The following is a 23,744-nucleotide window of genomic DNA, read 5'->3' on the forward strand; positions in this document are numbered from 1 at the left end:
AGGCTGGGCAGCATCTATGGAAAAAAGTACGGTTGACATTTCGGGCTGAGACCCTTCGGCAGGACTGAAGCATCTAGGCCCAAAACATTGTCTGTACGTTTTTCCATAGACGCTGCCTGGCCTGCTGAGTTCCTGCATCATTTTGTGTGTGTTGCTTTAAATGTTGTGTGTGGTTTAGAAAGGTTTGTATTACAAGTCTCACGCTAGGATGCTTGCTTTAATGTTTCTTCATGAAAGTGAATGTGAAAGCCCCTGTCAAGGGGAGGCAACTCCGGGGAATTACCATCACTGATGGGCGATTACCAAAGGGTTCTTCAGTTGGAGTTTACATGTGACAACCATGTCGCTGATGATTTGGCTCAATGTTTCTCTACATCTGCTTTAAACCTGTGTGGAGTGGGAGGTGTACTGGAGCTCTGTAAATAAAGGTGCTCCATGCAGACACTGCTAAAAGCACAACTGGGCATTGGGTGTGTACCATCAGAGATGGCCCTTTCCCATCGAAGACCACAGGAGTTCACCTGTGGTTAATGCTCTTTTGCTAACTGTGGTTAGTTACTGCAATAACGACCCTCTAAACTTGCCTCTTTGTCTCTTCCTTTCTCAGACAGACCACACTGGTTGTTTACTTCTTATCCTTCACTGGGATGGTGGTCTTCACGTTCACACTTGCCCTGGGTCACCTCTGGGTTGTCTTCCTGACTGCTGGGCTGGTCGGGTAAGTAACCTCTTGCAATGTGCTGTAGATGTTTACAGGAGTGTCAAGGTGGAAGGATGTGTTGAAAGGGCTTTCTGACTAGAGCTGGTAATATATGTAAAATGGGAAGTTAACCCTTGATCCCTTTCAGATCAAGACAGGAGAACTGATATTGAGTAGAAAAATTAACAAATTATTTCTTGTCTTTACTGAAGAAGACACGGAAAGCATCACAAAGATAATGGATGAGAAGGGAATGAATGTCAGCCGTCACTAAAAAATGAATCATGTGAAAATAAGAGTCTGAGAGGTGACAAAGCCCAAGAACTGATTTGGAGACAGATCTGATATGGGATGGTCAGCATGGCTTTGTGTGCGGGAAGTCACGTCAAACAAATCTCAGGGAGTTCTTCAAGGAGTTAATCAAGACAATAAATGAAGGTTTTTTTTGGCTGGCTGGTGGCGCAATGGCATCAGTGCCGGACTACGGAGCGAAGGTTCCCGAGTTCGTATTCAAGTCAGGCCACCCCCCCCCCCCCCAAAAAAAGGGGGTCGAGTCAGGAATGTTCATATCGCGACCCAGTTAATCCGAAAGGAGACCAATCCTGACACCACGCACTAGACAAGAATGGCTGACTGTCTGGTGCGACGCGCCAAAAAAAACATTAAAAAATAAATGAAGGTAAAGGCAGTGGATGCAATCTGGGTTACTGGTGCCTTAAAACCAGTCACATCGGGCAGATGGGTTTGGCAGCTCACCTTGGAGAAGAAAATCTCTGATCTCAAACCTCCGCTGCCGTGTGGCTATACCCACTCATGGTAAATGCTTCCAGAGTAAACCTGAAGAAATAACGGGCAGGATAGTCAGTATGGCTACTGTTGATTTAGATTTTCAGAAGGCCTTTGACAAGATAAGAATCTGGGATATTACAGAGAAGATACCTGCATGGATAGAAGATCGGCTGATTGGCAGGAGGCAGAGTGGGGATAAAGGGGGCCTTTTCTGGTTGGCTGCCGGTGACTAGTGGCGTGCTGCAGGGGTTGGTGTTGGGACTGCTTTTCACATCATATGTCAATGATTAGGATGATGAAATTGCCAAGTTTGTGGACAGTATGAAAATAGGTAGTGCTGAGGAAGGAGGGTGTCTGCAGAAGGAGTCAGACAGATTGGGAGAACGGATAAGGAAGAAGCAGGTAGAATATAGTGTCGGAAAGTTCATGGTCATGCACTGTGGTAGAAAGAATAAAGGTATGGACTACTGAAAGAGAACTTGGGAGTCCTTGTGCAGGATTCCCTAAAGGTTAGTTTGCAGGCTGAGTCAGTGGTAAGGAAGCCAAATGCATTGTTAGTATTCTTTGAGAGGACTAGAATATAAAAGCAAGAGTGTGATGCTAAGGCTTTATGATTATGAGGACATGCAGTCCCCTTTTATTGTCATTTAGTAATGCATGCATTAAGAAATGATAAAAATGTTTTTCCAGAATGATATGACGAAAACACATGACAAACCGACTTAAAAAGTGACAAAAACCACATAATTATAACATATAGTTACAACAGTGCAAAGCAATACCGTAATTTGATAAGAACAGACCATGGTACAGTAAAAGTCTCAAAGTCTCTCGGAAGTCCCATCATCTCACACAGACAGTAAACCTCCAGCGCCGTAAACTTGCTGATGCAGCATCCTGGAAGTATCCGACCACCGTCCGACTCCAAGTCAGTCCGAAAAACTCCGAGCCTCCGACCAGCTCTCCAACACCAAGCACCGAGCACCATCTCTGCCGAGCGTTTCGACCCCGGCCCCGGCAACAGGCGATACGCAAAGCCAAGGATTTGGGGCCTTCGTCTCCGGAGATTCTTGATCGCACAGTAGCAGCGGCAGCGAAGCAGGCATTTCAGAAGTTTCACCAGATGTTCCTCTGCGCTTCTCACGGCTGTCCCTATCAAATCCAGATTGATGCTCGGCCCCCTAGTTACACATATCGATATTCATTCAGAACGGCCGCGCGCACTGCGTCACGCCGCCATCTCCTCCCTCCGGAGGCATTGGTCACACTGTGCTTGGAGTATTGTGAACCGTTTTAGTCCCTTATATCAGAAAAGGTGTGCTGGCATTGGAGAGGATCCAGAGGAGATTCACGAAAATTACCCCAGGAATGAAAGGGTTAACCGATAAGGAGAGTTTCAAAGGTACACTTACTGTCAGAGAAATGTATAGAATATACATCCTGAAACGCTTTTTCTTCTCAACAATCCACAAAAACAGATGAGTGCCCCAAAGAATGAACGACAGTCAAATGTTCGAACCCCAAAAATCCACCCCCTTCCCATGTGTAAGCCGCAGCAAACACCAATCCTCCCTCCCCAAATGGCCAAAAAGATCATCGGCACTGCCACCAAGTACTCAAGCATGAGCAAGGCAACAGCGAAGACACAGACTTGCAGTACTCCAAACGCTTCGCATTTCACCTAGTATTCCACATACCACAGGCTGTCTCTCCCTAGTAAGGAAGAAAGAGGTGTCTCCATTTTCACAGCGAGCGGGGAGACATAACAAACAACCTGGTTTACGAAGTTAAAAGTCTGCCACGTTGCTTTTTTTCGAGCGCTGTGCCCAAAGAATGTGAGTCTCAGGGCACAGAGCCGCAGATATTCTGACTCCCCCGATGACACACAGGTCTCCTGTTGTGATACTGACCCTTGATCTGCCCACCTCCAGAACTAGGCTTCCAAAGCCAAGCCAAATATTTAGGCTGAACCCTTGGCATGCTGAACAACAATGGCTGGTTATAAAACCTCGAGAGCTGGACCCATTCCTGCAAAGAACCATTCCTGTAACTCCAGGTCAGGGTCTACAAAAGATCCCTGAAAGGGAAAAATAAAGATATTAAAGATGGAAATAGAGCTGTTTCTGAAGATGCAAACAAAGAAGTCGCTGTTCAGCAGCTTCACCACTCCACTTCACCTTCTTCAGGATCTGTGCTTGTACTTGCTGGAGTTTAGAAGATTGAGGGGGGATGCATTTGAAACATGTCAAATATTGCAGGGCCTAGATAGAGTGGATGTGGAAAGGATGTATCCTATAGTGGGGGAGTCTAGAATCAGAGGGCACAGCTTCAGAATTGAAGGATGTCAGAGATCAGGAGCAATTTCTTTAGTCAGAGGATAAGTCGTGAGAGAATAGGACCAATCAAGTGTGACAGTGGAAAAGTGTGTATCAAACCGGAGGAGAGAGCAGAGGTACCCAATGGATACTTTGCTTATATTCACTGCAGAAAAGGACCTTGGTGATTGTAGGGATGACTTGTAGCAGACTGAAAAGCCTGAGCATATAGACATTAAGAAAGAGGATGTGCTGGAGTTTTTGAAAAGCATCAAGTTGGATAAGTCTGCAAACACGAGGAAATCTGCAAATGCTGGAAATTCAAACAAAATGCTGGTGAACGCAGCAGGCCAGGCAGCATCTCCAGGAAGAGTTACAGTCGACGTTTGGGCCGAGACCCTTCGTCAGGACTAACTGAAGGAAGAGATAGTAAGAGATTTGGGAGGGGGAGGGGGAGATCCAAAATGATAGGAGAAGACAGGAGGGGGAGGGATGGAGCCAAGAGCTGGACAGGTGATTGGCAAAGAGGGTATAAGGCTGGAGAAGGGAGAGGATCATGGGATGGGAGGAGAGGAGCACGAGAGGGAGATGGAGAGCAGGCAAGGAGTTATAGTGAGAGGGACAGAGGGAGAAAAAAGGAGAGGGGGTAATAAATAAATAAGGGATGGGGTAAGAAGGGGAGGAGGGGCATGAACATTAACTTCCTTTAATGCCCCTCCTCCCCTTCTTACCCCATCCCTCATTTATTTAATCCCCCCCTTTCTTTCTCTCTCTCTTTTTTCTCCCTCTGTCCCTCAATATAACTCCCTGCCTGCTCTCCATCCTCCTCTGGGCTCCCCTCCCCCTTGTCTTTCTACCCGGATCTCCTGTCCCATGATCCTCTCATATCCCCTTTTGCCAATCACCTGTCCAGCTCTTGGCTCCATCCCTCCCCCTCCTGTCTTCTCCTATCATTTCGGATCTCCCCCTCCCCCTCCTCCTCCCACTTTCATATCTCTTACTAACTCTTCCTTCAGTTAGTCCTGACGAAGGGTCTCGGCCTGAAACGTAGACTGTACCTCTTCCTAGAGATGCTGCCTGACCTGCTGCGTTCACCAGCATTTTGTGTGTGCAAGCTGGATAAGTCACCAGGACTGGATGAGATGTACCCCAGGCTACTGTGGGAGGCGAGGGAGGTGATAGCTGAGCCTCTAGCATTGATCATTGCATCATCAATGGGGAAGGGAGATGTTCCAATTCAAGAAAAGGGGGTAGAGATAGCCCAGAAAATTATAGACCAGTGAGTCTTACTTCAGTGGTTGGTAAGTTGATGGCAAAATCCTGAGAGAGAGGATTTATGAACATTTGGAGAGGTATAATATGATTAGGAATTGTCAGCATGGTTTTGCCAAAGGCAGGTCATGCCTTACGAGCCTGATTGTATTTTTTGAGGATGAGTGTGAGGTGTTCATTTTGGTAGGTCAAATATGATGGCAGAATATAGTATGGCAAGACTCTTGGCAGTGTGGAGGATCAGAGGGATCTTGGTGTCTGAGTCCATAAGACACTCAAAGCTGCTACGCAGGTTTACTCTGTGGTTAAGAAGGCACACCGTGCATTGGCCTTTATCAGTCGTGGGATTGAGTTTAAGAGCCGAGAGGTAATGTTGCAGCTACATAGGACTCTGGCCAGAGCCCACTTGGAGTACTGTGCTCAGTTCTGGTCACCTCACTACATGAAGGATGTGGAAACCACAGCAAGGATGCAGAGGAGATTTACAAGGATATTGCCTGGATTGGGGAGCATGCCTTTTGAGAATAGGTTGAGTGAACTCGACCTTTTCTCCTTGGAGCGATGGAGCATGAGAAGTGACCTGATTTGAGGTGTATAAGATGATGAGAGGCATTGATTGGGTGGATGGTAAGAGGTTTTTTCCCAGGGCTGAAATGGCTAGCATGAGAGGGCATAGTTTTAAGGTGCTTGGAAGTACATACAGAGGAGATGATAGGGGTAAGTTTTTTTACACAGAGAGTGGTCAGTGTGTGGAATGGGCTGCCAACGACATTGGTGGAGGTGGATACGATAGGGTCTTTTAAGACATTCCTGGATAGGTACATGGAGCTCAGAAAAGTAGAGGGCTATGGGTAACCCTAGGCAATTTCTAAGGTAAGGACATGTTCAGCACAGCTTTGTGTGCTGCAGGTTTTTCTAATTGACTAAACACAATGTAGATGTAGTGTAGATGGATTTCAGCAAGGCATTTGATAAGGTACCCCATGCCAGGCTTATTGAGAAACTAAGGAGGCATGGGATCCAAGGGGACATTGCTTTGTGGATCCAGAACTGGCTTGCCCACAGAAGGCAAAGGGTGGTTGTAGATGGGTCATATTCTGCATGGAGATCGGTCACCAGTGGTGTGCCTCAGGGATCTGTTCTGGGACCCCTTCTCTTCGTGATTTTTATAAATGACCTGGATGAGGAGTTGAAGTGTTCGGTTCGTAAATTTACACAAAGGTTGGGGGTGCTGTGGATAGTGTGGAGGCTGTCAGAGGTTACAGCAGGACATTGATAGGATGCAAAACTGGGCTGAGAAGTGGCAGATTGAGTTCAACCCAGATAAGTGTGAAGTGATTTGACCTATCATTTTGGTAGGTCAAATATGATGACAGAATATAGTATTAATGGTAAGACTCTTGGCAGTGTGGAGGATCAGAGGGATCTTGGGGTCTGAGTCCACAGGACACTCAAAGCTGCTGCGCAGGTTGACTCTGTGGTTAAGAGGGCATATGGTGTATTGGCCTTCATCAACTGTGGAATTGAGTTTAAGAGCTGAGAGGTAATGTTACAGCTATTTAGGACCCTGGTCAGACACCACTTGGAGTATTGTGCTCAGTTCTGATCACCTCACTACAGGAAGGATGTGGAAACTATAGAAAGGGTGCAGAGGAGATTTACAAGGATGTTGCCTGGATTGGGGAGCTTGTCTTATGAGAATAGGTTGAGTGAACTTGGCCTTTTCTCCTTGGAGCGACCGAGGATGAGAGGTGACCTGGTAGAGGTGTATAAGATGATGAGAGGCATTGATCATGTGGATAGTCAGAGGCTTTTTCCCAGGGCTGAAATGGCTAACACAAGAGGGCACAGTTTTAAGGTGCTTGGAAGTAGGTACAGAGGAGACGTCAGGGTAAGTTTTTTTACGCAGAGAGTTGTGTGTGGAATGGACTGCCAGCATGGTTGTGGAGGCAGATATGATAGAGTCTTTTAAGAGACTCATGGAGCTTAGAAAAATAGAGGGTTATGGGTAACCCTAGGTAATTTCTAAAGTAAGGACATGTTTGGTACAGCATTGTGGGCTGAAGGACCTCTATTGTGCTGTAGGTTTTCTATGTTTCTAGAAGGTGGTGATTCATTGCCACAGGATGCTGTGCAGGCCAAGTCATAGGATATATTTAAGTCAGAGATTGATAGATTCTTGATTAATCAGGACATCAAAGGTGACAGGGAGAAGGCAGGACAATGGGTTTGGGAGGGATAATAAATTAGCCCTGATGGAATGGTGAAGCAGACTCGATGGACAGAATGGCCTATTTCTGCTCCTATGTCTTGTGGTCTTATGGGAAAGTCCGGAGCTAGAGTCCAAGAGGCAGTCCTTGTTGAGGTCAATGCTGACTCGCAGCTCTGGCGACGCCACTGGTGCCAAACTGTATTGCTGTCTGCCATTTCTTTGATTCATCAGCTGCATGGGCATCAGATTGCTCTCTATATCGATCTTGCACATCCACGATCATGTGGATAGTCAGAGGCTTTTCCCCAGGGCTGAAATGGCTGCCACGAGGGCACAGGTTTAAGGTGCTTGGAAGTAGGTACTGAGGAGATGTCAGGTAAGTTTTTTACGCAGAGAGTGGTGAGTGTGTGGAATGGGCTGCCGGCAACAGTGGTGGAAGCGGATACGATAGGGTCTTTTAAGAGACTCCTGGATGGCTACATGGAGCATCGAAAAATAGAGGGCTATGGTTAAAGCCTAGGTAGTTCTAAGGTGAACATGTTCGGCCCAGCTTTGTGGGCCAAAGGGCCTGTATTGTGCTGTAGGTTTTCTATGTTTCTGTGATCAAGCCCAGCCAGTGGAAGGCCTCATGAATGTACTGCCACTGCAAAGCAGCAAATTGCACAACTTATGCCACTGATATTAAACCTGATTCTGAGAAGTTTATGCAAGGTGATAAGCTGGGTAATTGGGCTGAGGATTGGCTAATGGTTTTCAATTCAGATAAATGTGAGCTGTCAGATTTGGAGAGATCAAACGTACATAATGGTAGGGGCTGGCAGAGAGTTATGGAACAGAGGTACTTAGGAATACAAGTGCATTGATCACTGAAAGCAGCATCACAAGTAGATAGAGTGGTGATGATGGTGCTCAGCAAGCCGGCCTTCATCATTGAATATAGGGGTTGGGAAGTTATGTTCCAATTATATATGACATTGGTGAAGCTGCACTTGGAGTAATGTGTCCCTTTTTTGTTACCCTGTTATGGGAAAAATGTTAGTAAAATAGAAAGAGTATGAAGAAGATTTACCAGGATATTGCCTGTATTTGGGGCCCGAGTTACAGGGAGAGTGGACTAGGATTTTAACCCACGGAGTGCTGGAGATTGAGTACTGACTTAATAGAGGTATGAATATCTTAGAATCTTAGAATTTAGAATATATTTAAATCTTACATCCATCCCACAATGTGAGGGAGTAAAAATCTTTGTGTTATGACTCTGTCGCAATGTACAGACATGTGAATTTAAAAGTCTAATGGCTTGTAGAAAGAAGCCTGTTGGTCCTGGCTTTAATGCTGCGGTAGCATTTGCCAGATGGAAGTAGCTGAAACAGTTTATGGTCGGGGTGACCAGTGTCCCCGATGATCTTCCAGGCCTCCTTTCTGCACCTGCTGCTGTAAATGTCCTCAGTGGAGGGAAATTCATGTGCACAGATGCGCTGGGCTGTCCGTACCACTCTCTGCGTGCCCAGCAATCAAGGTTGGTGCAGTTCCCGTATCAGGCAGTGATACAGTCAGTCTGTATATCTTAATGGGGCCCCTGTAGAAGGTCCTGAGGATTTGGGAGCCCATGCCGAACCTCTTCAGACGCCTGAAGTGAAAGAGGCACTGTTGCGCTTTTTTTTGCTACAAAGCCGGTGTGTACAGTCCAGGTGAGATCATCGGTGATGTGCATACCGAGGAACTTGAAACTACTCACCCTCTCAACTACAGACCCATTAATGTTGATCGGGCCCAGCCTGTCTCTGTTCCTCCTGTAATTCACAATCAGCTCTTCTGTTTTTCGGACATTAGGGAGAGGTTTTTATCCTGGCTCCACTGTGTCAAGGTGTCAACCTCTGCTCTCTAGGCTGTCTGATTACCACTCGAAATAAGGCCGATCAGTGTCGTGTCATCTGCGAGTTTGATCAGCAGATAGGAGCTGTGTCTGGCAGTACAGTCGTGGGTGTAAAAGGAGTAGAGAAGGGTACTCAGAACATAAACCCAGGGGCACCTGTTGAGGATCAGAGGGATAGAGGTGAGGAAGCCCATCCCTATCACCTGTTGGCGATCCGATAGGAAGTCTAGGATCCAGCTGCACAAGGTGGAGTGCAGGCCGAGGTCTCTGAGTTTCCTGTCAGGTCTGGAGGGAATTATGGTGTTGAATACTGAACTGTAGTCCAGGAACACTATTCTGGTGTATGCATCCTTCTTCTCCAGGTGAGTGAGGACAGTGAGTAGTGCTGTGGCTTTGGTGTCATCAGTAAACTAATTCTGTCAGTAGGCGAATTGTAGAGGGTCCAGTGCGGGTGGTAGCATGCTGCAGACGTAGACTGTAACCAGCCTCTCAAAGCACTTGCTTATAATTGAGGTGAGTGCGACAGGGGTTTCCTTAGGTACAGGGACAATGATGGACAATCTGAAACAGGAGGGCACTACACACTAGGGAGGAAGAAACTAATAATGTTCTTAACCACACCAGCTAGCTGTTCCACACATACTTGGAGGATGCGCCCTGGGGTGCTGTCCAGCCCCATTGCCTTGCAGCTGTCGACATGCTGGAACGTTCTACGTAGCTCAGCCTCTGAGATGACCAAGCTGCCGGTCTTGTCAACAGTTCTCATCTGGGGTTCAGTCCTATCAACCTCAAATTGAGTGTAAAAGACATTTAGCTCGTCCAGGAACGAGGCAGCGATGTTGGCTGTACTGCTGTGCTTCCTCTTGAAGTCCGCGATATGTGTGCAGTCTTTGCCATATTCTGCATGCGTCATTGTCACAGAATTGTGAATGGATTTTGTCCTTGTGTTGCCGTTTTACCTCGATAGCTCTACGCAAATCATACTGGCATCTCTTGAGTTACTGTTGGTCTCCAGAGGTAAAGGCTTCTGCCCTTACGCTGAGAGCAACACACACTAAAATATTTATCCAAGCTTTCTGGTTTGGGTAGACCCGTACCAATTTTTGGGGAACAATGTCTTCAATGCACTTCTGAATGAAGCTTGTGACCAGCTCCGTGTATTCAGAGGTGTTCTCAGCTCAAGATACCTCCCAGCTGACGCTATCAAAGATCAGAATCAGGCTTATTATCACTGGGTTAAATGATGTTAAATTTGTTTTGTGGCAGCAGTACAATGCAAAAGCACAGAATCACCATAAGGTACAAAATAAACAATTAACAAGGGAATGGTGAGGTAATGTTCATCGGTTCATGGACTGTTACGAAACGACGGTGGAGGGGAAGAAGTTCAGCGTGGGTCCTCGGGCTCCTCTATGTGGATGGTTAGGGTGATGGATGCAGCCCTGTTGAGACACCACCTGCAGATCATAAAACACACCGTCCTTTTCCTTAGGAAAGAGTGCTAACAAGAGCCCATAGTTTAAGATTAAAGGCGAGAGATTTAAAAACATTTAGATAAGTACATGAACAAGTGAAAATCTGCAGATGCTGGAAATCCAAGCAACACACACAAAACGCTGGAGGAACACAGCAGGCCAGGCAGCATCTATGGAAAAGTGTACCGTTGATGCCTCGGGCCGAGACCCTTCAGCAGTCGATTAGACTCTTTACCATAGATGCTGCCTGGCCTGCTGAGTTGCTCCAGCATTCTGTCTGTGTTCCTTAGCTAAGCACATGCATGGAAGAGTTTAGAGAGCATGAGCTAAACACAGGCAGCTGGGACTAGTTCACTGAACACACTGTCAGCATGGAGGACCTTACTCCATTGTGTATGACTGTGACTCCATGATAACAGTCGTTGGGTTTTAAGGAGATGGATGATAGGTGCACTAGTTGTTGTCTCCCAAAACATGCCCAGTTTCCAGAACAGTTACCACAGATTGAATAAGACCATAAGACATAGGAGCAGAATTAGCCCATTTGCCCATCGAGTCTGCTCTGCTATTCAATCATGGCTGATCCTTTTTCCCCTCCTCAAACCCACTCCCTGGCCTTATTCCCATAACCTTTGATGCCATGTCCAATCAAGAACGTATCAATCTCTTAAAAGTGCAAACAACATGGATGTCCCTCCATCCTGATGCTGTGCCTTCTTGTTCTAGACTCCCCCACCATGGGAAACATCCTTTCTACTTCTACTCAATCTAGACAATGCTGTGCCGAACATGCACTTATTTTAGAAATTACCTAAGGTTACCCAGAGCCCACTATCTTTCTAAGCTCCATGTACCTATCCAGGAGTCTCTGAAAAGAACCTATCATATCCAACTCCACCACTGTCACCGACAGCCCATTCCACGCACTCACCACTCTCTGTGTAAAAAAAACTTACCCCAGACATCTCCTCTGTACCTACTTCCAAGCACCTTAAAACTGTGCCCTCTCGTGTTAGCCATTTCAGCCCTGGGAAAAAGCCTCTGACTATCCACACGATCAATGCCTCTCATCATCTTATACACCTCTATCATGTCACCTCTCATCCTCCGCCGCTCCAAGGAGAAAAGGCCGAGTTCACTCAACTAATTCTCATAAGGCATTCTCCCCAATCCAGGCAACATCCTTGTAAATCTCCTCTGCACCCTTTCGATAGCTTCCACATCCTTCCTGTAGTGAGGTGACCAGAACTGAGCACAGTACTCCAAGTGGTGTCTGACCAGGGTCCTATATAGCTGTAACATTACCTCTTGGCTCTTAAACTCAATCCCATGACTGATGAAGGTCAATGCACCATATGCCTTCTTAACCAGAGTCAACCTGCACAGCAGCTTTGAGTGTCCTATGGACTCAGACCCCAAGATCCCTCTGATCCTCCACACTGCCAAGAGTCTTACCATTAATAGCAGATTCTGCCATCATATTTGACCTACCAAAATGAAGCACTTCACACTTATCTGGGTTGAACTCCATCTGCCACTTCTCAGCTCAGTTTTGCATCCTATCAATGTCCCGCTGTAACCTCTGACAGCCCTCCACACTATCCACAACACCTCCAACCTTTGTGTCATCAACAAATTTACTAACCCATCCCTCTACTTCCTCATGCAGGTCATTTATAAAAATCACAAAGAGAAGGGGTCCCAGAACAGATCCCTGAGTCACAACACTGGTCACCGACCTCCATGCAGAATATGACCCGTCTACAACAACTCTTTGCCTCCTGTGGGCAAGCCAATCCTGGATCCACAAAGCAAGGTCCCCTTGGATCCCGTGCTCCTTACTTTCTCAATAAGCCTTGCATGGGGTACCTTGCTGAAATCCATGTACACTACATCTACTACTCTACCTACATCAACGTGTTTAGTCACATCTTCAAAAATTTCAATTAGGCTCGTAAGGCATGACCTGCCTTTGACATGGCCATGCCGACTGTTCCGAATCATATTATGCTTCTCCAAATGTTCATAAATCCTGCCTTTCAGGGTCTTTTCCATCAATTTACCAACCACTGAAGTAAGACTCTGTGGTCTATAATTTCCTGGGCTATCTCTACTCCGTTCCTTGAATAAGGGAACAGCATCCGCAACCCTCTGATCCTCCGGAACCTCTCCTGTCCCCATTGATGATGCAAAGATCATCGCCAGAGGCTCAGCAATCTCCTTCCTTGTCTCACATAGTAGCCTGGGGTATATCTCATCCGGTCTCAGTGACTTATCCAACTTGATGCTTTCCAAAAGCTCCAGCACATCCTCTTTCATACTGTCTATATGTTCAAGCTATGCAGTCCACTGTAAGTCATCCCTACAATTGTCAAGGTCTTTTTCAGTAGTAATTACTGAAGCAAAGTATTCATGAAGTACCTCTGCTATCTCTTCCGGTTCCATACACACTTTTCCACTGTCACACTTGATTGGTCCTATTCTCTCACGCCTTGTCCTCTTGCTCTTCACGTACTTGTAGGATGCCTTGGGGTTTTCCTGAGTCCTGTCCACCAAGGCCTTCTCATGGCCCCTTCCAGCTCTTAATTTATTTCTTAAGCTCCTTCCTGCTAGCCTTATAATCTTCTAGATCTCTATCATTACCTAGTTTTTCAAACCTTTCATAAGCTCTTCTTTTCTTCTTGACTAGATTTACAACTGCCTTTGCACACCACGGTTCCTGTACCCTACCATCCTTTCCATGCCTCATTGGAATATACCTATACAGAACTGCACACAAATATCCCCTGAACTTTGCCACATTTCTTCCATACCTTTCCCTGAGAACATCTGTTCCCAATTTAAGCTTGCAAGTTCCTGCCTGATAGCCTCATATTTCCCCTTACTCCAGTTAAACGCTTTTCTAACTTGTCTATTCTTATCTCTCTCCAGTGCTATTGTAAAGGAGATAGAAACCTTCCTGAACACACCTAACAAACGCCTCCCCATCTAAACCCCTTGCTCTAGGGAGATGCCAATCGATATCTGGTAAATTAGATTTTTTTTTAGATTATGAGGACACTCAGTCCTCGTTTATTGTCATTTAGTAATGCATGCATTAAAAAAATGATACAATGTTCCTCCAGTATGATATCACAGAAACACAAGACAGACCAAGACTAAAACTGACAAAACCACATAATTATAACATATAGTTACAACAGTGTAAAGCAATACCGTAATTTGATAAGAGCAGACCATGGGCACGGTAAAAAAAAAAAGTCTCGAAGTCCCGATAGCCCCAACATCTTACGCAGACGGTAGAAGGGAGAAATTCTCCCTGCCATGAGCTTCCAGCACCGCAAACTTGCCAATGAAGCATCCTGGAAGCACCCGACCACAGTCCGACTCTGAGACCGTCCGAAAACTTCGAGCCTCCAACCAGCCCTCCGACTCCGATACTGAGCACCGAGCACCATCTCTGCCAAGCGCTTCGACTCCGGCCCCGGCCGCCAAGCAACAGGCAAAGCGGAGGGTTCAGGGCCTTCCTCTCCGGAGATTTCAGATCATACAGTGGCGGCGGCAGCAAAACAGGCATTTCAGAAGTTTCTCCAGATGTTCTTCCATGCTCTCACGTCTGCCTCCATCAAATCAGAATTGTGCACGGTCCCCGATTTGACAGATAACAGATATTCATCACCAGAGAGGCCACGCGCACTGTGTCATGCCATCATCTTCTCCTGCTATTAAAATCTCCCATCACGACAACTCTTATTATTACACCTTACCAGAATCTGTATCCCTATCTGCTCCTCGATATCCCTGTTACCATTGGGTGGTGTATAAAAAACACCCAGTTGAGTTATTGAATCCTTCCTGTTCCTAACTTCCACCTGCAGAGATTCTGTAGACAGTCCCTCCATGTCTTCCTCCTTTTCTGCAGCCATAACACTATCTCTGATCAACAGTGCCACGCCCCCACCTCTTTTGCCTCCCTCCCTGTCCTTTCTGAAACATCTAAAGCCTGACACTCGAAGTAACCATTCCTGCCCCTGAGCCATCCAAGTCTCTGTAATGGCCACAACATCATAGCTCCAAGTACTGATCCATGTTCTAAGCTCATTCGCTTTGTTCACAATACTCCTTGCGTTAAAATAGACACATCTCAAACCATTGGTCTGAGCACATTCCTTCTCTATCACCTGCCTATCCTCCCTCTCGCACTGTCTCCGAGCTTTCTGTATTTGTGAGCCAACAGCCCCTTCCTCCGTCTCTTCAGTTTAGTTCCCACACCCCAGCAATTCTAGTTGAAACTCTTCCCAATAGCCTCAGCAAACCTCCCTGCCAGGATATTGGTCCCCTTTGGAGTCAAGTGCAACCCGTCCTTTTTGTACAGGTCACACCAGCCCCAAAAGAGGTCGCAATGATCCAGAAATCTGAATCCCTGCCCCTTGCTCCAATCCGTCAGCCGTGCATTTATCCTCCACCTCATTTTATTCCTATACTCACTGTCACGTGGCACAGGCAATAATCCTGAGATCACTACCTTTGAGGTCCTGCTTCTCAACTTCTTTCCTAATTCCCTGTAGTCTGCTTTCAGGACCTCCTCCTTTTTCCTACCTATGTTGTTGGTACCAATATGTACCATGACCTCTGGCTGTTCTCCTTCCCACTTCAGGATATCGTGGACATGATCAGAAACATCCCGGACCCTGGCACCTTTACCCTAATAAGATCTGGGTTATTACGCAACACCCAATCTAAGATTTCCCCAAGTAGGCTCAAGCACAAACTGCTCTAAAAAGCCATCTCGTAGGCATTCAACAAATTCCCTCTCTTGCGATCCGACACCAACCTGATTTTCCCAAACCCCTTGCATATTGAAATTCCACATTACAATTGTGTCATTACCTTGTAACATGCCTTTTCCAGCTCCCTTTGCAATCTCAGCCCCACAACTTGGCTACTGCTTGGGGCCCACATAATTCCGATATGGTCTTTTAACCCTTGCAGTTTCATAACTCTGACAAAGATTCAACATTCTTTGACCCTATGTCACCTCTTTCTAAAGACGTAATTCCATCTCTTACCAACAGAGCCACACCACTGCCTGTGTCTCCTACCTGTCCTTTCCATACAAAGTATATCCTTTGATGATGAGCTCCCAACCTTCGATGTTCAGTCACAACGTCATAACAACCAATCTCTAATTGCGCCACGTGTTTGTCCACCTTCTTCCGAATGCTACACGTATGTAAATACCGTACCTTCAGTCCTGTATTCTTCACCCTTTTGAATTTTGCCTCAATGGTATAATTTAACTGTTTGATCTTTTTTCATTTGTACCCAATATTTGACTTGTCCTTCCTTACATTCATGTTACACCCATCAGCTACATTCTCAGCTACATACTCTATCATCGCCCCTGCAATATTACTTTAAAACCACTCCCAACAGCTCCAGTGAACCTGCCCACAGGAATATTGATCCCCTTCGGATTCAAGTGCAACCCGACCCATTTGTACAGGTCCCACCTTCTCCAAAAGAGGTCCCAGTTATCCAGAAATCTGAATTCCTGCCCCCTGCTCCATTTCTTCAACCACACATTTATCCTCCACCTCATTCTATTCCTGTGCTCACTGTCACGTGGCACAGACAGCAATCCTGAGATTACTACCATACGACCATAGGACGAAGGAGCAGAAGTCGGCCATTCGGCCCATCGAGTCTGCTCCGCCATTTTATCATGAGCTGATCCATTCTCCCATTTAGTCCCACTCCCCCGCCTTCTCACCATAACCTTTGATGCCCTGGCTTCCCCCAGAAGAGATCCCAATGATCCAAGAATCTGAAACCCTGTCCCCTGCACCAGTCCCTCAGCCGCGCATTCATCTGCCTGATCCTACTATTCTTGCCCTCGCTAGCACATGGCACAGGTAGCAATCCTGAGATTACTACCCTGGAGGTCCTGCTTCTCAGCTTCCTTCCTAACTCCCAGAAATCTCTCTTCAGGACCTCCTCCTTTGTCCTCTCTATGTCATTGGTACCAACATGTACCAAGACAACTGGCTGCTCGCCCTCTCCCTTCAGAATATTCAGGACCCGATCTGAGACATCCCGTACCCTGGCATCTGGGAGGCAACACACCATGCGGGTATCTCTATCAGGCTCACAGAATCTCCTGTCCGTTCACCTAACTATGGAATCCCCTATGACTACCGCATTCCTTTTCTCCCTCCTTCCCTCCTGCACAACAGGTGGAGGCATTACTAATGATCTTTCAAGAATCAATAGATTTTGGAGTGATTCCTGGGGACTGGAAAATTGCATTCTTTAGGGAGGGAGGCAGAAGAAAGGAAATTATAGGCCAGTCAGTCTGACCGCAGTGGTTGAAAAGATGTTGGGAGTCTGTTACTAAGGATGAAGATTGGGCTACTTGGAGGCACAAGTTAAAATAGGCCAGCGTGGTTTTGTAAATGGGAATTCTTGCCTGATGAATCTGTTGGAATTCTTTGGGGAAATACCAGGTAGTATAGACAAGGGAAAGCCAGCAGATGTTGTTCACTTGGATTTTCAGAAAGCTTTTGACAAGGTGCCACACATTAGGCTGCCTAACGAGACAGAGCCCATGGTATTACAGGAAAGGTACTAGCATGGGTAGAATGTGAACACGAGGAAATCTGCAGATGCTGGAAATTCAAGCAACACACACAAAATGCTGGTGAACGCAGCAGGCCAGGCAGCATCTATAGGAAGAAGTACAGTCGACGTTTCAGGCCAAGACGTCGACTGTACTTCTTCCTATAGATGCTGCCTGGCCTGCTGCGTTCCACCAGTGTTTTGTGTGTGTTGCATAATACAGGCCCTTTGGCCCACAATGCTATGCCAAAGTGTACTTACTTTAGAAATTACCTAGGGTTACCCATAGTCCTCTATTTTTCTAAGCTCCGTGTACCTATCCAGGAGTCTCTTAAAAGACCCTATTGTATCAGCTTCCACCACCATTACTGGCAGCCCATTCCACGCAAAGTATGCATGAAGTGTCGAATTGCTGTAAAATCCCAGCTGAATAGCACTATCCTTCTGGAGAATAAGCCTGCTGTCACCTTCTCCCCTTGGCTTTCTTTGCATGCAACAAAACTATATTACAGCCCTGTGCAGTGGTACAGCAGATATGGCAAGCTGCTCCTGAGGACCAACAGTCACTCATGGGGTCTTGGAGCTTCCATAATCCCCATTTCCCAGCAGCAGTCCAGTTCAAAAGTTAAGTTCATAACTTGTGCTAACTAATATTTGCTTAGTTCACAATCTTAATGACAGAACTGTTCCAGATGGTGTCTTGCACTTTACCTGTTTCGTAATCAGGTTCTTTATGACTGGTTATCTACCACTTGGCTTTGAGTTTGGTGCAGAGCTCACCTACCCTGAGTCTGAGGGAACCTCTTCGGGACTGCTCAATGAGGCTGCACAGGTAAGCATGTTTGTACACTTATTCGGACTTCCATTGATCTCACGTGCCCAGTGACGTCCACATTGGGGGTATCATTAAGACAGATGTGTCTTAGTTATGGCCTAATGCAGCAGTGTGTAATTGTTCCTCCCTGCACCCTCTTGCTCATTAAACTCTCTCCACAGGCCAGATACTTTCCCCTCTCTTTGTAATTGTACACTGCTATCTGTGGTTCCTCCTTTCTCAGCTGATAAAGAACATCGATCTGTTGTGGGGCTTGCGGTGCTGCTAGTTTTACTAAGTAATGATCCACTATCCTACCCAGCATGAATTTTAGCTTGGAGATCCCAGTCACATTGAAAGTGAAATTCTTACAGCACATGCCTGCAACAAGCATACATACCTGGACCAAGGTGCATACAGTTCCCAGAAAAAGGAAGAGAATGAAGTGAGAGGGGAAAATAAATTAGCTATGATGGAATGGTGGAGCAGACTTGATGTGCCATCTGGCCTAATTCTGCTCCTATATATGATAGTCTTGAGCACTGGTTTTGGAAAAGCACTTTTCTTTATCAAAATTTGCTTCCACAGTTGATTTAAAGTTGCTGTGAACTGCAAGAAAATATGTCACTGTCTTAAGTGTTGATGCCAACGGATATCAGGTGATGTTTGAAGCTAAACATGACTCTAACTGAGGGCATTGAGACATGACCTTCAGATATTGTATTGAAGTGTCAGTGTTATAGGGTGGATTAAAAGTATTCATCAGCAGGATTTACTTAATTTGGGACAAGCTGCAAAAAGTGACAGAAGGAGGAAAGTTGGCGAAAATTTAGCTTAAAAGGGTAATTGGATTACAAATTTAAACATGGGGTTCACTGTTTCAAATAAGAGAGATACTTGAATGAATGAACCACAGTGTAGAAGGAACTTGTAACAGAATGGGAATAACGATTACTTGTATTGGAATTTGGTGAGACAGGGGTGACGTATTTTACATAGAGTTGGTAAAGTGTGCTCTGCGTCAACACAAAAAAGATCAACATAACAGGGCCAGCATGAGAACTGGGTCACTCGGGGTCAGCCCCAAGTGGGAAGTAGTCTGGGAATGGGGCAGGACATTGGGTCAGAGCTATGAGCCAAGTACTGGGTGAGGGGGTTTGTTTGGAAGGGTGTCCTTTCCTTGGTGTGGATGAATTGGGCTGAATATGTATGATTCCATGACTGAGAAAATGTTAGAAATCAGGAGAACAACACATTACACGTGGGAGGGCATGGTGGGCGTCCACTACCAGGGTCACACCATGTTACCTGTATCTGTGTTTATTGTTTGTATTTCAGGTTTTTGGAATCATCTTCACCATTTCACAGGGAAAACTCATTGATTACTTTGGAACGAAGGCAGGAAATATTTTCATTTTTGTATTTCTCTTCGTGGGAACTGTACTAACGGGTAAGGAAGATTCTGCATTTATCTCAAACCTTGCATTAAATTCAGTGCTTAGATACAGCTGTGAAGCAGAGATTTGATATGTCAATGTAAATCCACATATATCATGATGGGGCTACCTTCAATATTATCATTTCAAGGAAGTTGTTTGGAGGAAGGTATTGCAGGGGGTGTTTTACACAAATTGATGGGTGAAGGAACTTGCTACCAAGGTGGTAGTAAAGGCAAATGCATTATTAGAGACATTTAAGAGACTCTCAGCTAGATGCAAGAAAAATGGGCTGTATAGGGATAATCTGATTCTGTGTAGGAGGAAATTTTTAGATAGAACATAGAACATTATAGTGTAATACAGGTCCTTCAACCCACAATATTGTGCCAATGTTTTAACCTACTCTAAGATCAATCTAACCCTTCACTCCCACATAGCCTTCATTTTTTTTAAATCGCAGATGTCTGCACCAATTAAATTAAAGCTCTTCTGACCATAAGACATAGGAGCAGAATTAAGCCATCTGGCCCATTCAGTCTGCTCTGCCATTCAATCATGGCTAATCCATTTTTTCTATCTCCTCCTCAACCCCAGTTCCCGACCTTCTCCCCGTAACTTTTTATGCCATGTCCAAACAAGAACCTATCAATCTCTGCCTTAAATACACCCACCAACCTGGCCTCCACAGCTGCAGGTGGCAACAAATTCCACAAAATCACCAACCTCTGGCTAAAGAAATTTCTCCGCATCTCTGTTTTGAAAGGGTGCCCCTCTATCCTGAGGCTGTGCCCTCTTGTCCTAGACTCTTCCACTCTGGGAAATACCCTTTCCACATTTATTCTGTCTAGGCCTTTCAACATTCGAAAAGTTTCAATGAGATCCCCCCTCATCCTTTTGAATTCCGGCAAGTACAGACCCAGAGCCATCAAACGTTCCTCATATGATAAACTTTTCATTCCTGGAATCATCCTTGTGAACCTCCTCTGGACCCTCTCCAATGCCAGCACATCTTTTCTAAGGTGATGGGCCCAAAACTGTTCACAATACTCAAGTGAGACCTCACCAGTGTCTTATAAAGCCTCAGCATCACATCCCTGCTCTTGTATTCTAGACCTCTTGAAATGAATGCTAACATGGCATTTGCCTTCCTCACCACCGACTCTACCTGCAAGTTAACTTTCGGGGTGTTCTGCACAAGGACTCCCAAGTCCCTCTGCATCTCAGATTCCTGGAATTTCTCCCCATTTCAAAAACAGTCCGCACATTTATTTCTACTACCAAAGTGCATGACCGTGCATTTTCCAACATTATACAGGTCGACCTTCACTAATCCGACTACCTGTAATCCGGTTCCTTCACTAATCCGGCACTCCTCAGGTCCCAATGGTGCTGGATTAGTGAAGGTCGACCTGTGTTCCAATTGCCACTTCCTTACCCATTCTCCTAATCTGCCTAAGTTCTTCTGCATCCTACCTGTTTCCTCAACACTACCTGCCCCTCCACCAATTTCGTATCATCTGCAAACTTGGCAACAAAGTCATCTATTCCAACATCTAAATCATTTATTTACGGCATAAAAAGAAGTGGTCCCAACACCGATCCCTGTGGAACACTACTAGTCGCTGGCAGCCAACCAGAAAAGGATCCTTTTACTCCCACTTGCTGCCTCCTACCAATCATTCAATGCTCTAACCATGGCGGTAACTTTCCTGTGTTACCATGGGCTCTTAACTTGGTAAGCAGCCTCATGTATGGCACCTTGTCAAAGGTCTTCTGAAAGTCCAAATACACAGCATCCACTGCATCCTCTTTATCTATCGTACTTGTAATCTTCTCAAAGAATTCCAACAGGTTCATCAGGCAGAATTTTCCCTGAAGAAAACTATGCTAACTTTGTACTATCTTGCCCTGTGTCACCAAGTACTCCATCACCTCATCCTTAACAATTGACTCTAAAATCTTCCCAACCACTGAGGTCAGGCTAACAGGCCCTTATAAGATCAATCTCCCTCCATTTCCTGCATATTCATGGGTCTATCTAACAACCTCATAAATGCCACTGTGGTATTTGATTTCACTCACAGAGGCTTGAGTGAGAGAAGATGAAAAAGCTGTAGGTAGATGTTTTCCCTGCTTTATTTATTGTTTCCTTCACGTGGATTGGCACGTGGAATTGGGATATTGTAGCCATTAGTGAGACTTGGTTGCAGGAGGGGCAGGAGTAGCAGCTCAATATTCTGGGGTTCCATTGTTTTCGACAATGCGAAGGCACCCGAATCGAATCCAAGTCAGGTCAGCCCCCAAGCACGTTTTTCATCCATGCTGGGTTGAGCGTCGAGTTAGCCGCTAGGCCTCGTAAAAAAAAAAAGGGTCGAGTCAGGAACATTCATATCATGACCCGGTTAATCCGAAAGGAGACGAATCCTTTGTTTTTGTGATCTATATTTTATTGAAGTTCATCATCAAACAAACGTTTCGATAAGATGTATTTCAGATATTGTACATATTTTATATCATATAATCATATTTGCATAAATCTCCACATAATATTTATCTGAGGTATACAGGTGTCCCCCGCTTTTCGAACATCCGTTTTACGAAACCTCACTGTTACGAAAGACCTACATTAGTTCCCTGTTTTCGCTAACAGAAGGTGTTTTCACTGTTACGAAGAAAGGCAGCGCGCAAAAAAAAAGCAGCCCGCGATAAAAATCAGCGCGCACCCCAGGCAGCCGCTCTCCCCCAGATTCGAAGCGGCATTCTCGCCAGCATTGCTTAAACACTTGCCTGTGAGCATCCATTTGCCAGATGAGTCCTAAGGTATCGGAAAAGCCTAAAAGAGCTCGTAAGGGTGTTACACTTAGCGTAAAACTAGACATAATTAAGCGTTTTGATCGTGGTAAACCAAGTAAGGACAAAGTGAGTTTGGCTTGTGGAAGCTGACGAAGATGATGTTGAAGAGGTTTTGGCATCCCATGACCAAGAACTGATAGATGAAGAGCTGATGCAATTGGAAGAGGAAAGGATAACAATCGAAACCGAATGGGTAATGATAAAGTACGACTTTAATTTTGAAAGGGTACGTCAGTTGAAGGCATATTTGCAGGATGGTTTGAGTGCTTACAAAGAACTGTATGATCTAAAAATGCGCGAGGCTCAGCAGTCAAGCAAACCTTCCACATCAGCCACAGCAGACGACGAACCTCAACCTTCGACATCGAGGTGGGCAGTCATAGAAGATGAGCTGCCTCCCTGATGGAAGCAGACGACACCCCAGTGTCCCACCACCCCAACCCCCAGGCCACGGACAGATACCGATTTGCGGAGAGTGAAGCGGTAGCCAGGAGACACACAGCACATCTTTAAGAAAAAAGCCGAAATAAACATGCTAATTAATTAGGTGCCGCCCGACACGTAATTGTCGGCCCAGATCAGAGGTGATTGCTGATTGCGTCGCCTCTGATCTGGGCCGACATTTACGTGCCGGGCGGCACCTAATTAATTAGCATGTTTATTTTGGCTTTTTTCTTAAAGGTGTGCTGGGTGCCTCCCAGCTACCACTGTACCCCTGCATGCTTCGCGGATCGGTATCGGGTCGCTGCCCGGAGGGTGGGGGCCACTGCAGCACCCAAACTCCAATGACTCAGCCTAACACACCATCATCAGTGTGCTCGCTGTCTTCCCGATTCCCGTGATACTACACTGTACATACATTATTTCTACTTTATATCGGCTGTGCATTTTTACGTGTTATTTGGTATGATTTGGCTGGTTCATAGCTTAGGGGTTACTGGAGAGAGTGTTTCTGCCAACAGCGCTTGCGCTGTGTTTTTGCCGACGGCACTTGCATTGGATTTTCGCTACGGAGAACAGTGCAGCAATGATTGTGGAAAAGTATTTCTACTTTATATAGGCTGTGTATTTATCATATCATTCCTGCTTTTATTGTATGTTACTGTTATTTTAGGTTTTAAGTGTTATTTGGCAGGACTTGGTAGGTTATTTTTGGGTCTGCGAACACTCACAAAATTTTCCCATATAAGTAAACGGTAATTGCTTCTTCGCTTTACGACATTTCGGCTTACGAATCGTTTCATAGGAACGCTCTACCTTCGGATGGCGGGGGAAATCTGTACACCTATAGAAAGGAGAGGAAAGAAAGAACAAGCAAAAGGAGAAAGCTAAGTACAAGTAGGGAGTGATTTTTTTTTTAGCAACATATTCATTGATTTGT

General features: G+C 45.7%; 1 protein-coding gene across 1 annotated transcript in view; it reads left to right on the top strand.

The window, feature by feature from the left end:
* Positions 1–23,744, top strand: part of flvcr2b (FLVCR choline and putative heme transporter 2b) — a 254,612-nt gene that overhangs the window by 173,616 nt on the left and 57,252 nt on the right. Inside the window, exons 7-8 of the mRNA XM_072274816.1 lie at positions 17,984–18,089; positions 19,410–19,521. Of these exons, the coding sequence (XP_072130917.1) occupies positions 17,984–18,089; positions 19,410–19,521 (218 nt within the window). The remainder of the gene's footprint in view (positions 1–17,983; positions 18,090–19,409; positions 19,522–23,744) is intronic.

The sequence above is a fragment of the Mobula birostris genome, chromosome 1, assembly GCF_030028105.1.
Source record: "Mobula birostris isolate sMobBir1 chromosome 1, sMobBir1.hap1, whole genome shotgun sequence".
Taxonomy (NCBI): domain Eukaryota; kingdom Metazoa; phylum Chordata; class Chondrichthyes; order Myliobatiformes; family Myliobatidae; genus Mobula; species Mobula birostris.